Source organism: Dermacentor andersoni, chromosome 2 (assembly GCF_023375885.2).
Source record: "Dermacentor andersoni chromosome 2, qqDerAnde1_hic_scaffold, whole genome shotgun sequence".
Taxonomy (NCBI): domain Eukaryota; kingdom Metazoa; phylum Arthropoda; class Arachnida; order Ixodida; family Ixodidae; genus Dermacentor; species Dermacentor andersoni.
In genome coordinates, this window is record NC_092815.1 from 27514485 (window position 1) to 27532658 (window position 18174).

The 18174-nt window shown below is 45.4% G+C and overlaps 2 protein-coding genes across 3 annotated transcripts in view; both read right to left on the reverse strand.

Moving 5' to 3' along the window:
- LOC126542536 (uncharacterized) overlaps window positions 1–2330 on the reverse strand; it is a 39546-nt gene extending 37216 nt beyond the window's left edge. Inside the window, exon 1 of the mRNA XM_072286116.1 lies at window positions 2152–2330. Coding sequence (XP_072142217.1) covers window positions 2152–2330 — 179 coding nt within the window. The remainder of the gene's footprint in view (window positions 1–2151) is intronic.
- An 11029-nt stretch (window positions 2331–13359) lies between these two features.
- LOC126542533 (unconventional myosin-IXa-like) overlaps window positions 13360–18174 on the reverse strand; it is a 99912-nt gene continuing 95097 nt past the window's right edge. For both annotated transcript variants that reach the window (XM_050189646.3, XM_050189645.3), the window contains exon 43: window positions 13360–16751. In XM_050189646.3, coding sequence (XP_050045603.1) covers window positions 16552–16751 — 200 coding nt within the window. In that variant the 3' untranslated portion in view covers window positions 13360–16551. The remainder of the gene's footprint in view (window positions 16752–18174) is intronic.

Here is an 18174-nt window from a genome sequence, read left to right on the forward strand (position 1 = left end):
CTCTTACAGCAATTTTTTGCAGGGATAAGTTAGTTCTTTGTATATCTTTCATGGCACCTGGGATAGATATCGTCATCATATGCTCATTATATATAACCGTGCTTCATTCGCCAGAAGGATTCTTTAGAAGCGATAACTTCATTTGACCCGACCCAGGATTCGATGCCCGGTTCGCCACGCGAGAGCTACCCGTGCGTCGCGCCGCCATTGTGCCGTCGTTGGACTCTGCCACCATCATCATTATCATACCGTCTTCGCCATTGTCGTGCATCATCATCGTGCCTAAATTATCGTCACACACGTGAGGCACTTTGCATCCCTCGCAACGGACCTCTCAGTAAAGACTGCACATTTGTTACAAGAGGTTTCAACCGCCTGGAGAGTGTCACATTGTTACAACTGCGCACCAACAGTGCTCGCGCACCCGCCTGGCCCCGCAAAATAGGGCCCCTTCCGTCCCCCCAAATTGTACTCAATGCCACGTTAAAGCCGACCAATCACACATGCTGCGGTAGTGCTCCAAATACGCCAACAAGAGGATACAGGATACACATGAGTCATTCATACTCCCGGATAGCATACTCCCGGATTTTCTGCAATCGGCCTGGCTTCTCGGAATGCTATGATTTTCGGTGAATATCATGTGAGTGTGCGCTACTATAATGCTTGATTAATCAATAAATAAATCAACTGCATTGTTGTCGTTGGATTACCGACCGCATTCCTTTGAGTAGGGTACTGCTATATGTAGTTTTTCTAGCTCCGATCAAGAGGTTAGTGCGGGAAAAAAAATGAGTTTTTTCGAAGCGACATGCGCGCCGTGTGTGTGTGTGGGGGGGGGGGGGGGGGGGCGTCCCTTAATCTACATAATTGACCTGAACTAATTAGCCAAGTGCACAGAACAAATGCTGGGAGTTGCTTGGGACGAATGCGAACAATGTGCTATCAATCTGATCCGTTCATATCACATTTTAAATGTTTGGCTCTACATGTGAAATTAATTCCGTAGGTTGCGCCTCGCGCCGCAGCATCGCACGGTAAGAACACTGCGTGCGCGACACAACTGCTCCCGTAGATGTGTGTGTTGAATACTAGGCCCATTTGGTGAGGTCAACGTTGCCTAATGTAAGGCTGGGGTTCGGCCTACATCATTGACGCTTCTCTTGCTGCTAGCACCTCCTACTGTACTATTAACGTCAACGCGAGTGTCACCACGAGTCACTCCTGGGACCTCTTCCAGCAAACGTCAGGCGCCAACCACAGATGCTCGCCATCTGTGTTGTGCACGCGGTGCGGCCTCGAAAAAAGGATGCTAGGAGATTCCTTTGTTTCTACCCACACCACTTCCTCTTTGCTGCCAGAGGGCTTCGCCAGGACTGAAACGGTGACGACGTGCAGTCGCGTGCAATATGAGCGGCAACGCCGTGCCTGTGGTCGAAGCGGCTCCAAGACTGGCGCAGCGGCGCTGAGAAATGACGTTACGTTATGGCGTTACGTTACGACGTTACGTTAGGACGTTATGTAACGTTACTACTGGGCTATTGAGCTCGCACCATTGCCTTTAAGCCCTCTTCGTCAAACCAAACCTTCGTCAAATTATTTTTGCGCACTGTCCGTAGAGATAATATCATGGTGAAGACGAAGCCACCTATAGTGTACCAAACTGTTTTGGAGCCCGGGTGGACGATGCCGCTGGTGCCGCCAGGCGCGCTTCGTATAGGAACTATATTGCGCCTCGAGCAGCAAGAAGAAAGCAACCGCTTTGTCATGGTACGTATCACTGATTTCGAAACAGTATTGCAGAAGGGATACATTATTGTTCACAAGTACTAGCTTTACACACGTGCACGCTCCCACCAGACGCAGGCATGCACGAATGGATTTAACAGCAGACAAAACACAGCAAGACCGAGGGTGGCAGTTGAACATGCTCTACCGTTCCAGAGCTCCTCTTGAACAAATCTGTCTTCTCGCCGTGCACACCTCGCTGCGCCTTGTAACGCCGCCGACATAGGCGTGAATGAACGAGCCTTGGCGCACAGCGCGCTGACCTACATCGAGAGCGCGCGGGTAGTGTCGGTGCAGGCCCGAGAGCCGACCTAACCGTGCGAGCTCCGCGCAAGAAAGTGCTGTGAGGGGAGCGGGTCATACCTCTTCTGCGGCTCGTTGAGCGCCTGTCGGTACAACAGCGACAGGAATCCGTAGGCAAGCGTAAGCAGCAAGAGCTCGGTGTAGACGAGCTTCCAGACGCTGCCTTTCCATTTGAACAGGAGCCGGATGAAGCCCCCATGCGAAGTGGAGGCCACATCATACTGGTAGCTCACGGTCATGGCTCAGCCACCGCCGCCGCCGTCGCCCGCGTCAACACACTGATCAGCGAAGGATGGCCGCCGAAACATGGGCTCCGCACGCACTCACACACGCGCGCGGCCACGTTTCTTCCCTACCGTGCGGAGTCCTCTCTCTGCTGCAGCACTGCACACGCACACAGGCCAATTCACTGCACCGTAGGCACCGAGATGCTGCTGCCGCTGCTGCTGCGGCGACGGCGGCGGCGACCGCAGCGCGCACACGTCTTCGCCGTGGAGCCGTCTCACTCCGGTCCTGCCGGCGGCTTCGAGAAGCGATGCGCCCTATGCGGCCGCTGCGCGCGAGTCATCCGGCCGCCGCGGGACATCACGTTGACCGCCTCATGTGCTCGTGCGCGGGGTCTCTAAAACGAGACTTGGCACACCGCGGGGACGCGAGCCTTAGCGCCCTCCCCGCTTTTCTCCGTGCATGCTCCAAATAAGACGCGGGGCCACTCGACTGCTGCTGGCGGTGCTCGGGAAAGCCCGGCACATCGCTGCACGGTTCCCGCGTCTGCGGCGGGAACGGCGCCAGCGGCACACTGGTGCGACACCTGGAGCTTTCCTGATGTGTGTGTTCGCACACGTGGACAGAACTGTACCGCGTGCCATCATCTCGAGTCAGTCCCTGCGAGAGCCTGAATGGGTCGCAATCGAGTCTGCACAACGCCGCGTCGACTCAGTCCAGGTACGCTGATCTGGCGGTGTTAATACGTACGCGTCCGTTTGAGAGAGAGTAGTGCCCGCCACCCGCCCGTCGTTTTCAGGTTTGATGAAATTGCACCGCTGTCGCGTGTGCGTTATCAATGATCACCGAAGGCCATCGCAGTTGGAACTTATATAATTACTGTCGTGCGCAGTCAGAAAAGATGAAAACCACAACAACTTCTAAACGGAGCGGGTCAGTGACATTGGGAGCAACTCTATGACGTTTGTTGCACGTGTGGATGTGATGGCAACTCTTCAACGAGAATGGGTCTCGGTAAATTCAACAATAGCACGCAGTGCAAATAGAAACTACACGAACGTCTATTTGCGTCCAGGTATACTGGTTAAATGAAAATAAATATAACGACCGTTGCGTCCACGATGCAAAGGACTAATTTGATCTTTATACCACCATATATATATATATATATATATATATATATATATGTCATATATAGGGACTAAAATGATATCCAGGAGAAATTTACAAGAATAGATATTACTGGGATGTGCCGAGTACGTCCTGTGGACGTCCCTCTAAAGCATTCTAGTACACTCTACGTCCCTCGCACGATCGTCTGGCTGTGTTGTCAGTGCAACATAGAAACGTGTCAAATAGGCCTTTCGCACTGTGCTTCCTTGAAACAGGGATGGTTTGTGAGACTTGCATCGGACATTGCGTACAGTGGCGTAGGCAAAGATATATTCGGGTGGCGGGGGAGGGAATGGGGAGCGGGGGGGGGGGGGGGGGGGAGTGCCGGTGTGCCATTCCCTGGCTACGCCACTGATTGCGTATATGATATATCACCGAATAAAGCTTGCAACAGCTGCCACGAAACGATGACGTCACCATGTATCGCGTATATAACGCTACATATGTTCCCCGCATACCCTTCGTGGCGTATACTGTTTCATGTCCGTAGCCTCAGTAGCGCGGTCAAAAGACCCTCAGGTATAATGCAGCTTGGCAAAATATAAGCTGATTGCAATGCATATACTTGACCCTGAAAGGTTACTTAAGATGCAATACTTCAAATTACGAGATATTGTGGCACAAAACACCGAAGTAAGCAACAATTTTTTTCTTTCTTTCGAGGAACCCGTATGGGTTTTCTTTGTAGCAATTGTTACGATTGGGTGGATGTCTCATTTTCCCTTAAATAACAATATGAACCTCCAATTCCAAACATGAAATTAGCTCCGTAGTCCACTGTCGAAGCAACCTTGCCTCACCCACGTATCCTTAGTGCCTCCTTTTAATTATTTGAAACCCCCCACCCACTTTGTGGATGCTGGCATACTGGCTGTTGTCTCGCACGATGGGCCTGTCCCGGGGATAGTGCAAACCAGTACCCGGGATAGTTCAAACAGAGTAGGCCCGTGGTGGCGGGTGATGTACATAAGTCCAGATGTGATCTCCAACACAAGCACGCCGTCGTCGTCATACCGTTGTCGTCATTCATCATTGTAATTTCGTCGCCTTCACTCCGTCGTCTTTGTTTCTACGTTGTCATTCCGCACTAGTCAACTCCCCGTCCTAATTCCATTGCTGTCATGCCTTCGTTTTTATATATGCCGTCGTCATCATGCAGTCGTGGTCGTTTCACCGTCGCAATCCCATTGTCATACCCTTGTCGTAAGCCTGGCACGGGACGTTAACAGATGTTCGATGGATGTCCTGCTAAGGGCCGAAAATCCAAGTCCAACGTGAAAAGTTCTGTGGACAAACAAGGGACACCACATTTTGGATCGTTAAGAACAGCTGATAAATTTTATTCCGTGGAAATCCTACGAACGTCATTACTAGGATCTCCGACAGCGGACATTGCGAGGAGGTATATTATTTCCAGTCTTAATGAAATAGCTCAATGTTGCTATATGATAATATATGTGGTGTTACTTGTCCCTTCAAAACGGCTCTGCGACAGTTCCATATATAGCTTGCAAGTCCCCAGACGACACGAAAAGTCCTCATGGACGTCCTAAAAGATCGACAGGTCCCACATCCAAATACGTCCGGTAGATCTCGCGGCGACGTCCTAGTCGGCAACGTCCGAAAAACGCGTCATCACATACATGACTGGAACGCGTACCAGGAGACAGCCTGTCAGGCGGCTGTGTCAGCTTACCAGACGGCGCTCTCTAATTATACGTAAAATTTTGTTATGTGCTACTAGGAACGTCCAAGGCATCGCACACGGACCTTTTTCGGCCGACACAAATGAACAGTCGGCCTCCCACAGGTTCGGCCTTTTCGTTTTCTCGAAAGAGAAGCAAGTTGACTGATATGTTCAAATTAAAACACAGAGCTATAATGTCTCCAGCTCATAAGTACAGCACACACCGTGTATTTTCCGGTAGCATACAGTGACCTTGAAAACTTTAATTAGCTAACCATATCTGGCCTATGCCAGGCGGAAGATCTTGAATAATGGAACTGCCCAGTGCACTTATGTGCGTGCACCTTCGTTCGCACACAATGTATCTGATCATGCATGCGGCAGACACTGTACGTTATGCATTGCATATATTGTTATGCGTTGCATCTATATAGATGTAATGCGTAGCGGGGTCATTCCATGCCAAACGTCCCGACCCCAAAAGTGACCATCGCTGATATTCCTGAAAAAATTTGGGCTAGATGACTTTTGTGTGAATAAGGTTTCGCCAAAGTATTTTCGTCGAAAAAAAATTTGTGATCACGTGATCGCTCGTTCAAATTTCCGGGAAGAAGCAAAAGTTGGTTGGAGCAAATTTTTTTTTATTCAAGCCTGAAAGTAGGTACAATAATAAACTTTAATTTAGAACATTGTACTGGCATCCTTCTTTCATATTACGTTATAATTGAATCAATTTTAGAATTTTCCGAATTTATTTGGCTCAGTAAAAAAGCAAAAAAAGTTGCGTTTTCAGACATTTCTTGCATAAACTGCGTTGACTTTTCAGCTGCAATAATTTTTCTGACTTTTTGACTTTTGCTATATTGTATGTTAAAAATAATTCCCAATTATTAAGAAATATATTTTTTGAGAAAAATACCTCCGAAGTTGGAAAAAAATGACTTTTTGGCGAGATTCAGGCCGCATTTAGGCATAAAGGCCCTCAAGATAAAAATATGTCAGATAGGTCAATATACGCACCGGCCTCTTAACTTGTGATATGGAAAGTTTCATTCGAGTAAATTTTGTTTGAAGCGAGAAATTATTTTTTGATCTCAGCAACCCATGTCATTAGTAGGCACTGCATACGTGCCGCCGCTCTCCTTGTCGTCTCCGTATCGTCGTCTGCTTTCTCCTTGTCTGCCGCCCAGCAGACGGCGGCTAGCATATACAACTACTGCAGATTAAAATTTTTGACGTTCTTTTGGTTTTTGCTCTTTCGGTGCTTAAGAAAACGCAAGGAAAACGGCTTTACATCCTTCTGGGGATGTTTGTTTACCCTTACCTCTGTATTCATGTGTTTCTGCGATGAAAATAGTGTGATCAGCTAACAGACGCACAAGGCGGCAGACGAGGCTTCCTGTGAGCGAATTTGAAGGGAATGCGTACAAACGTTGTCGCAACGAAGGAACATCGGAAAGAATATGGCACATAACTCGGTCCAACACCTTCAGAATGGATGCGAAATCCAAGCTTCAGTATCATGCCTTCCAGCATCAATTTCTTGCACTGGGTTAACACCCAAGCTACAATACATCCCGTAGTTGTCTATTTTCGGAAGGCGCAAAGCGACCCTGGAGAGGTTTCTGCGTGGTGTTTCGCTGTTGTTTCTGACTGCCTGGAGCATGATACAGTCGCAGTACACACATTTTAGAGTGCAGTGCTCGAGGTAGTAAAACAATATCTGCCTGAAGTAAAAAAAATTCATTATTTCTCTGATGGAGCTTCATCACAATATAAGAACAAAAAGAACTTTTTGAATCTTTGCTACCATGAACAGGACTTTAATCTATCGGCAGAATGGAATTTCTTCGCCACTTCACACGGCAAAAGTGCATGCGATGGTGTCGGCGGCACACTCAAACGTCTGGTAGCAAGAGCAAGCATGCAGCGGTCATATCACAGCCAGATTCAATCTCCAGAGGATCTGTTTGACTCGGCCAGAAGTAATATCAAGGGAATTACAGTAATGTGGGTACCTAATTTCAAAATACAAGGAAAAAGAACAGAGCTTGGTTTGAGATTCAGCACAGCGACCGGTGTTAAAGGAACGCGATTATTCCACCACTTCAAACCAGTGACGGTTTCAACTCTTCGGGTTGGTATCACCTCATACTCAAATACCGAAGAAGTTGAAGTAAAGAAGCGGGCATGAATACTATGGAGTCTTTCATTTGCCTGTAAAGGTTCATGTGTGAAGAGTTGAACATGAGTGAACGAAAAAACGGAAGGCAACCGACAAGTTGAATCAGGCTCTAATCTCCAGCTGTGAGCGTCTGTGGCCCGGTCAACAGCCGTCTTCATTCTGGTGCGGAACAGCAGAAAAGAAGCGGCCGTGTTGCCTCCCGCTCTGCAGGAGGCAAACTTAGCCATTAACTGTTATTGCAAGACACCCACATCGATGCCATGTTCGCCAACCTGACAGCCCCGAGCCACAAAAATGACAAGAGGTGAACTGACAAAAGCAGGCCATTTACGATGTGTTTAGACTGACGTCAAGCGACATAGCCGACACAGTCAACGTTTTTTCGGTGAAGAGCCGGAGTGCATATGTAAGCCCAAAAACTCTCTGGTGGCTCATGCGCATCGTGCAGTGAGACTGAGCCCAGCAGTGCCTACTAATGACATGGATTGCCGACTTAAAAAATTTTTTTTTCGCTTCAAACAAAATTTACTCGAATGAAACTTTCTATATCACAAGTTAAGAGGCCGGTGCGTATATTGACCTATCTGACATATTTTTATCTTGAGGGCCTTCATGCCTAAATGTGGCCTGAATCTCGCCAAAAAGTCATTTTTTTCCAACTTCGGAGGTATTTTTCTCAAAAAATATATTTCTTAATAATTGGGAATTATTTTTAACATACAATACAGCAAAAGTCAAAAAGTCAGAAAAATTATTGCAGCTGAAAAGTCAACGCAGTTTATGCAAGAAATGTCTGAAAACGCAACTTTTCTTGCTTTTTTACTGAGCCAAATAAATTCGGAAAATTCTAAAATTGATTCCATTATAACGTAATATGAAAGAAGGATGCCAGTACAATGTTCTAAAATAAAGTTTATTTTTGTACCTACTTTCAAGCTTGAATAAAGAAAAATTACCTCCAACCAGCTTTTGCTTCTTCCCGGAATTTGAAAAAGCAATCACGTGATCACAAATTTTTTTTCAACGAAAATGCTTTGGCGCAACCTTATTCACACAAAAGTCATCTAGCCCAAATTTTTTCAGGAATATCAGCGATGGTCACTTTTGGGGTCGGGACGTTTGGCATGGAATGACCCAGCGTTCAGTGTATAAATGTATACCGCGTGCGCTACGAATGTCCGAATGTCCGCTGCGTTATGGTGGCACAGTCGTATGCCGATGCGAATGTCCGTGCACAGCAACATACACAGTAAAGAACAGATTCAAAAGCCATCGTCTAAAACCATCATAGGCCATATATCAGCCAAAGAATGTCCCATGAATATCCCATAAACGTCAAATAAACGTGCTGCACCTGGTGGACGTCCCATGGATGTTTCAAAGAAACAAAGTGCAGATATTAACAGCCGATGAACATCGGACTGTGCGCTAGCGACGACTGCAGAAAGTTCATTCAGGTGCTTTTTTTCTTTTTTTTTCCTTGGAGGGGAAAGTCCAGTATAGCCATTCGTAGTATGTCATCTGTATTTGTAGGGATGGCCATTGGACGTCGTAATGCCCATCTTGGATCCTATGTTCCTATGATATCTGTGGTCCACTGCGAATTTACATAATAGTACATATCAGCAGCTTTACACCAAGTAACTAACGCAGCCATCGCTTGACTTAGACAACTATCGTGGGATGAAATCTAACAGTTTTAAAGTGAAAGCTTTCTTTGACCCCCCCCTGACCTTGCGATTGCTGGCAAACCGTGGCGGCCCGAGGCGGCAGGTGATGTAAGCGCATTAAAGAGTTGAGTGCTTTAATGATGAATGATTTACAGATGAATGCTTTAATGCTGTGAGCGCACTAGAGAGCTTTAATATTTCACGATGGTTCTGATGTAAGCGCAGACGCGAGCCCGAACACAAACAATATAAGGAACAACTAGAGGCTCGAAAAGAGCATCGAGAGGAGCCTGAACGTCTTTTATACGCAACGAAGAGTGGTTTAGAACGCGATAGCGCTTGCAGACTCGTCTAAGACGGGCCTTAAGAGGAAGCTTTAGCTCGGGCCCAACTCCGACGCGGCCTATTCAAATACATGTAAAAACGCAAAAACGTTTTTCTGAGATAACCCCTGGACCGATTTTAATGAAATTTGTTGCATTTGAGGGAGAAAGTTAAATTCTAGTGACTGTTGGAAGCGGAATTTTGATTTACAGCTTGAATTTTGTTAAAAAGGATTTTCAAAAATTCAGACGTTTGAAAAAAATAGTAGCACGAAGTTTACAACCTAATAGCTATGCATCAAGAAGAGATATCGCAATTTTGTAAGTGGCATCCATTAGACCATTCAAAGCGGACAAATTTTATAGGTCAGTTTACATTTTACGTGAATTTGTTACGTTGTTTACGAAGGTTCTGCAAAAGTTCTAATTACACATTATTCCATTTTTTGAGGTTCATGTGTAACATATTAATTTTGTCCGCTTTAGATGTGCTATCAGGTGCAATTCACAGAATTGCGATATCATTTTTTCTTGCCGAGTTACGGAGTTGTAAACTTCATAGTTTCGTTATCTGAAAATTTGCGATTTTTGCCAAATTTTTATAAAAATTTGATCACCTAAATCGAAAATTCGAAACCAACAGTCACTAGATTTTAAGCTTTTCTTTTAAATGCAGCAAACCCCGTCAAATTTGGTGCAGTGGTTGCAGAGAAAAACGAATTCTCCTTTTACATGTATTTAGATAGGAGCACCCGAGCTAAAGCTTCCTCTTAAGCAGACTTTATTATCAGTGTGTGCGTGTGTCTATAGGTGTATATGTGCCGTTTGTGCATTTTTCTTATCACAGTGCACCATATCTTTCACCCAACACCTGGAGTATATAGCATATGCCAAGACATTAGCCAGGAAAGCATCATCTCTCTTGATGAGTCGTAAACGCGAAGTGGAGCAACTTCGCGGTTGCGATGAGCACCGAGAAGCGCGTGAACGCCTCTGGTTTCTTTTTTGCTTAATAAACGTTTGAAATAACATTTTGACCAGAAATGCGAAGCGCTCGAGCCGCGTCGATACAGAGCGAGTGGAATTGGAACGCGAATGCATGCTTGCTCGTAAACGCGAAGCTAGGCGCCGTCGATAAGCACACACAGATGAGGCAGCAGATGGACCGCGCTGTGTTGCTTTACGTGTGCAAACCAGCTAAAGTTTTGTTATAACGAAACAGATCGTAACGAACTAATTCATATAACGAAGCAATCATAATTTCCCTCGAAGTTCCCGAAGAAACGAGTGCATATCAATTCTCGTTGTAAAGAAGGAAACTTTTTCTGCAGATGGATATAACGAACCTTTTTAAGTTTGTGTTAAAATTTCAAATCTGGCCGCACGCGACACTGCTGGTAACTTGTCTGAGATGCAGCAGTTCAAAACTCCCGCGAGCTGTCTGCTACATGGCAACGCGCCTTTTAAAACGGCACTGCTGCTGCCGACCCGTGAGCTCTCTTGTGCTCTGCGAGTTCTGTACACGCAATACGTTGCGCATTTGTCGAATGAAACGCTAAAAGCGGGGGGCACGTGCACACCGGCCACGTGCCTTCCCGAAATTTGTGTGCCAGGGATCACCAGCATATCAAGAGAACTTTTACGTTTGCGGCCGGACGAAGACCTCCCCCAGTGATCTCCAATTACTCCTGTATTGCGCTAGCCGATTCCAAGCTGCTTCTACAAATTTCTGTTTATTTACAGCACCTTGTTCTCTGCTGTCCTCGATTGCACTTCCCTTCCCTTGGTACCCATTCTATAACTCTATAATAGACCACCGGTTATCTGCCCTACCCATTAAATGGCCTGCCCAACTCTATTTTATTGCGATAGCAAGCGTGCGAGCATGAGCCGACAAGGATGTCGAAGCGAGAGGCAGTTCGAAGCGATCACTCCCCGAGGCCAGCATCCTCCATCACGCCAACGTTGTAACTGTTCGCTCACGCCCGCGACGCTGTGCATGTTAGTAATACCGATGAAACTATGGACCTTACTTCGTGTAGTTGTTTAACACATATTTATATGGCTATCAACACCCAGCCTTTCAAGTGAAGCTGTGAGTATTATGTAACTCCATATAGACAACTCGTTACCTGCCCTATGCATTACATGGCCTGCCCCAACTCCACACCCGTTTACTCTATAAACCATATCGCCGCCTTCCTGTCTCTTAACGTTGCACCTAACATTGTTATTTCCATCGCTAGTTGTGCAGTCCTAAACTTCTCAAGCTTCTTTGTTAACCTCCAAGTTAACTCCCCCCCCCCCCTCATGTATGTTAGTACCAGTAGAATGCAATGACAGTACAATTCTATTTTCAAGGATAGCGGTAAGCTAACAGTCATGATTACGAAGGTTACGTTCATGGTTCCAAAGATACGTGGCATAAAACGTCGAGCGACAACATTCAAATGGCCTGATATTCGTCTGGCACAGGCACACCTCTACACCTGCAGCATCGCTTCAGAGTACTACCTACCTTCAAAAAGAAAATGTCATTTACTTTGGCTCGTCTGGTCTGCAACAATATTAGTCATCCATCTTGCAAATAAGGCAACAGCAAGCAAGTGCTGTGCACCCTAGGGCACCCCGAAAGGGTGCATTGCGAACTTTTCTTAAAGTATTATGCTTATATTAATGGGCACTATGGATACTGCATATCCTTACGTTCACAAGCCAGAACAGCCACCTAGATGTGCTGCCGCTTGAAGCCAGTAATTCGCAATGAGCTAATGTCAATGGAGAGGCCACAATATAAGGCTATATAATAGTAATATCCAAGTAAATACGTGCCTGATGCAACTGCATTAAACCTTCTGTTCTGTCATAGCATTTTACCCAATAAATTGTACACAAGAGCTCAACTTATTTCGATCATCTGACCAACAAGGTACCACAAGCTAGATTTAAGTGCACATGCACAGAATGACACACATGCGTGACATGTCTACACAATCCGACACTGGTCTTTAACTGATCGCAACATATCATGTGAGGCTTCATGCCAGCCATGCCAGTGAGACTTGAGTATCAGGCATGACTGATCACACGACAATCACACACACAGTCAACATTACAAGGGCACTGTCCAGTGTCCAAAATGCTCTACTCCTGTATATGCAGCAGATGCCCACCATCTGCTTTGCACGTGCCCTGGGACAAAGGCACTTTGCAAAAGTGTTCTAAAAGGTGCGAAATTTAACAGTGATCAAGTTGAAGCCTATGAAAGATGGATTATGGACAACACATTTTATAAGTCACTGTTGCAGTATCTCTATGAAACAGGCCTGCTATATTTAGTTCCATTATGATGATATGCCACGTGGCAACCCACGCTAAAAAAAAAGTGCGAATTAGTTTCTATTAAACAGTTTTAGTTTAGCGTACGCTATACCATTGTGTATGCTATAAAATAGCGGGTCGTCAATGCGCATGCGCAGAACCCTAAACGACCCATAGCGTATAGCATACGCACGCTATTTCTCAGATTTAGCGTTAGCGTCTTTGCGTGGTTTGCAGAGTTTACGTGAAACATGGCAGCGATCCTGGCTGCTCGCTTCGAATTGAATTTGGCGTTGCTTTTGTAAAATGCACTTCATTCGTAGCAAATGACTATGTAAACAGCTGTCACTTAGTCTCAGGCCGCTTCGACGAGAGAGTATTATGGGTAACATTGTGATGTTTTCGAGATTGATTCTCGTTTCAAACGAGTCAAAGCCTAACGAGAGAAACATTCAAGATGTCAGCGCCACCTATCGCTACAGTCAGGAGATAGCCACAACGACAGCATAAGGCCTCTAAGATCCGAAGATCTCGCAGGCCAACTAAAACTGTAAAAAATGTGCGCTGTTTAGCGTATGCTACACTATAGCGCATAGCGTACACTGTAAGTTACGATCGCTAAACTAAAACTGTCTATTCTCATGTACACTGCTCTCCTCAAGCGCATGAATAAGATGAAAAAGCTCTTTTTTTTTCATGTTTAATTTCCAGAAATAAGAATAAAAACACTCACAGGAAACATTTCTTGTACAAAAATCTTGAGCATGATAAATTTACAAAGTCACAGTTTAATGTACAACACCATGAGTAAGCCAGCAGAACAACTCCAACAACGTGTAATGCAACTGCCTGCCTTGCACCCACTTGGCCTCAAAAAGCCTTGCTGCACATTATGCCAATTGCACAAAGTCGCAGTGCCACACACATGCACACACACAAGAAAAAAAATATAAAGAGAAGGGCAGCAATGCCATTCCTTCTCTGAATGAAGAAAAAGTGGGGAAAAAAAACCGGGTGAGGCAACACAATAAGATCAAGGCACTTCAATCTGTACAAGCCACGGCACTCGCACACCCAACATTAAACAGACAACACTGGCATAAATAGAGTAGTCATTTCTTCTTTCTTTTTTTGTTTTTTGACACTTCTGGTACATTTGTGCTGTGGCACACTGGGCAGTTCCCAGATTCCATCAGCGCCATACTCATCAAATAAGAGAGACCGCAGTCCAGTTCGGTAAATAGCAAGCACCAACTTTGGTGTGCACCAGCTGTGCTTACACTCATTTGACACTTGCAAGTACATCAATATAGTTAAACAAAAAAAGTTTAATTTAATAAGAGTGGTCATATGAATGCCTCTTTAAGGGCATAGAACAAAAAAAAAAGAAAGAAAAATGTCTGGAAATATGTGTGTGCCACCCTGCTTTAGTTAATATGTGCATTTGTAACTTGAAAACTTTGTTGCAGTTCCAACGCTGGCATTCAATGTCACATTTGGCATCTTTCACAAGGTCTAAACACATTGTGATCCACAATCGTAAAATGTGTGCGAAGTAGTGGTCAGAAGAATAACAAAAACATAAAGTGGCCATGGCAGATGGACCACATCTGGACGAGCGTTTTGGAATGGAGTATAGCAGACGGCATTATAGTAGAAGGGCTTCACAATGTAGATGGCTCAACTTTTTTAGATAAGAATCGATAAGATAATAAAAGAACTGCATGGTAAATGAGTTAAGTGTGCAGAGCAGATTAAGGCCCCTTAAGGCTCCTTAAAAACGATTTCTGACACAGTCACATTTAGAAACTCAAATGCTAAAATGCAATATAACCACGGGGCAGTGGAGAAAAGGAATTGCTACAGCCTTCGCCACAGTCCACAGTCATAAAAATAAAAGCCCGTCCACCAGCATAGGGAGGGGGGAAGCACATATGAAGTTGAGAAGCTTGCAAAATTGCAGATGAAAACAATACATGGACCTTTACAAAACACAGTGTATATGTCGATAAAAAAAATGTCGCTGACCAAATACAAAACACCAATTCCCGGCAGTTTAAGCATTATACTGAAACTGGTTTGTCACGGAGTGTTTCACGCGGATGTCACTGACTAGATGAAACATTGCATATAAAGCCGGTTTTGTTCCGTGCATGTGTTCAGCACAGTAGCACAACAGAAGATGTCGGTGGCAGTTACAGAACATAATACCTCGTGACACTGGAGGAAAAAAAAAGTGTCGAGCGTATCACAAGCTTGAGACACACACAAATGGGGGGAGGGGGGGGGGGGGGAGAGAGAGACTGGCATTCTGCCAGCCAGAGTTGACAGTGAACCATGCCTCCATAAGTGCAGTTTTCAGGGGAAGACATTCATGTTGGGCAGCCACAGTACAAGTTGCCCAAACTAGTACACACGAAGCTACTCTCTCCGGCGCCTACCTACCTACCCACTACACTATTAGGCAGGTTGACATCATTAAGAATATTCTTTAAGATCAAATGCCTCCCTTTAGGACGAAGTTACATTTGGCCACCATAATAAAGATCAAAAACGTCCTCTAAAAACTCAACAGGAAATTGTTATTCAACGAAAGTTAATGCCAAGCGTAATATAAGAATGATGACGGGACGGGACACCTTTGCCACAGAAGACTTTGAGATTTCTCCACAGTGTGTCACTTATGCAAGACGGATGCACACTTTCTTTTTTTGCAGCAATAAACAATGTGGTAAAAGCAGCTGCTTGCAGCATGAGAACTGAGACAAACAAGTGGCAGAGCAAAATGAGGAAACCTGCCCCTCGGAAAAGAAGGGCTCAAAAATACAATGTGTTCAATCCACCATTCACAACATCAAAGTTGACAACATCAAAGGCAAATGAAAATAGCGCTGCACAAACAACTAAATCTGATAGACGGTAAGAAGGACATAATCACAATGTCCAGAAAGAGACAGGAGGGGAAATATTAAAATGGAAGTGTTCTCTTGGGCTATATAAGCCTGAACAAATGCACATCTGATGAAACATGCTAGCAGGGACAATTTACAGATGAAGACGATCTTCAGGGCATAAAAGGTGTTCACTTTGACAAAATAAGCAGTTACAGCAAACCACTGCCATATAGATCTCTTTAAAAAATTAAGTTGCACACAGCCTCTCAAGCGCTCACCTCTGCTAACCACTCTTAGCATACTGCCTCTCACGTGGCGAAGAGTAGTAAAACAAGCACTTGTTCGTATCGGCTGAAATATCAGGCCAACAGGGCCTTGACGCTACACACACGTCAGCCCCACCACACCAATTTGTGCTTGCGGAACACTGCTGCCACGACGGGCAGAAAGCCAACAGCCACTTCTGTGATCCGCATGTCACAAGAGATGCAAAAATGTGACACACGTGCACACTAGCTTGTTTGTCCATTCCCATATGCAAATCACTTTTGTTTGGTTCTTTTTTTTTAGTTCCTGCACAGACAGCTCATTGTAAGTTGCAGAGCAATAGAGGTGAAACAAGTTCCGCTTGCTGCTCCACCAAGAAGGCAGGGGATGCCCCATTGTCTCGCAGTCTTTAAATATTGCCCGTGGGAAAAGAAAAATCTATTGTAACCCGGCCCAGTCCCCAATCGGCTCGTCACAATAAAGCAAATGGAAGAACACAAGCTTCGAGAGCTACTACCTAATCGCTATTCATTTGTCCGCGTCCTTAAAACTGATTTTACTGCCAGCGCATCCTTAAACATGTGGGACCTTATTCTGCAAACTGCAGACATCACGACCAGATACAGGAATGCTAGTCACAACACTACACTGATGGGGAGCCCCTCAACGGGAACAGTGAAGCACTGCAGCACAGTCCATGGCACATTGATTATAACTACACCATGATGGCCTCGTCATCCACTTCAGTAGGCTTATACAGTGAGACAACACTGGTGTCCGAGGCTGAAGCTGACAAGCCTGACACCGAGCCGCCCGAGCCAGTGCCAGGCGGGAAGCGAGCCGGCTGCAAACGGCGCAATGGCGTTGAGACTCGTGTCTTCGGGTGATGCCTCTGGTCGCCTTGAGCCATGGCACCTGGAAGAAAGTGCTCATCGTCATCTGGAACAGCATAACAACACACCTAACACGCATAACAACCCAAAATCCTGTCGGGCACAGAGGCACCGACAGAATGACAGGCTCACACTTGTCTTTTTTCACGCTGCAGTTGCTCGCTACCTTCATCCCTGGTTTCCGGTGCACTGTTCCACTGGATTCATGTGGTGAGCCTATCGTCCATGCTTCCGTTGCCGGCAAATTCAGTGAACATGTACTGCCACACTTTGCCCGGATCAAAGCCGTTACCAAATCTACATCTCGAACGACACCCCATTCCTATCTTCGGCTCACCAAAGCGCAACCACAACAGCATAGACATCGCCAGCAGCAGGACATTTAAAGCCAAGCAATACGCTCTGTACAGTCAGAGGGCATGGAGGCATGGAGGCACCGACAGGATGACAGGCTCACACTTGTCTTTTTTCACACTGCAGGTCAGTTACATTTCCAAACTGCCACTTCTTTGTTTTAAATCTAGTAATCGATTCATTGTCTACTTCCGTGCCCAGAAGCCTTGAGTGACCCGTTCTGTTCCTTGTTTCTTTCACTGTGTGGTGACGTGGAAAGCAATCCCGGCCCATCCAAGGACGAAGTACTTGCTGAAGTAGTCAAAACCGTGAGGGACTTAAATGAAAGATCTATTAGAATGGAATCTGTACAAAATTCTACGTTGGAGACAATTCATGAGCTGAAACAACAGCAAAAAACAACAGCAGTTTCAGATGCTATATCCGACATCAATCAGACTGCAACACGTAGAAAGCCACACGGCCATCCTTGATGAATGGAAACAGGATGTCAGCTTATTGCGCGAGAAGATTGAAGGTGTAGTAACTGATACGAACATGCTTCGTGCACAACTTGATGACACGGAAGGTCGCTCACGTCGCAAAAATCTGATTTTTTTTTTTTTTTGTGTACCTGATACTCCAACAGAAAATTCAATGTAGTCAGAGGAGAAGGCCCTAGAGTTGATAAAGAACACTTTAAAACTCAGTTTAACATGCGACCACATATCGCGCGAACATAGGATTGGTCGCTTCACTGAACAAAAATCGCGGCCGATAACAGTTAAGTTTTCATCTTATAAAACCAACAAGTTCTGTCTAAGTGTTATCTTCTTAAAGGGAGCAGCCCGACTGTGGGCGAAGACTTCTGTGAGGCAACATGAAATATAATAAATAAATTAACGGAATATGGCAAAGGATTAAATGCACGTTACAGGCTTCATTACAAAAGACTATTTGTGGGAGAAAGTGTTATGGCTACGACCTAGGTAACGATGTTGTCTACGAAATTACGCCACGAAACAGAAATTCCGACTCTCGAATTCTTTGCTCTGGTTGTGTCTTACAGAACTCGCGATACCGACAAGAGAGGGGAGATGCTTCCACTTCTT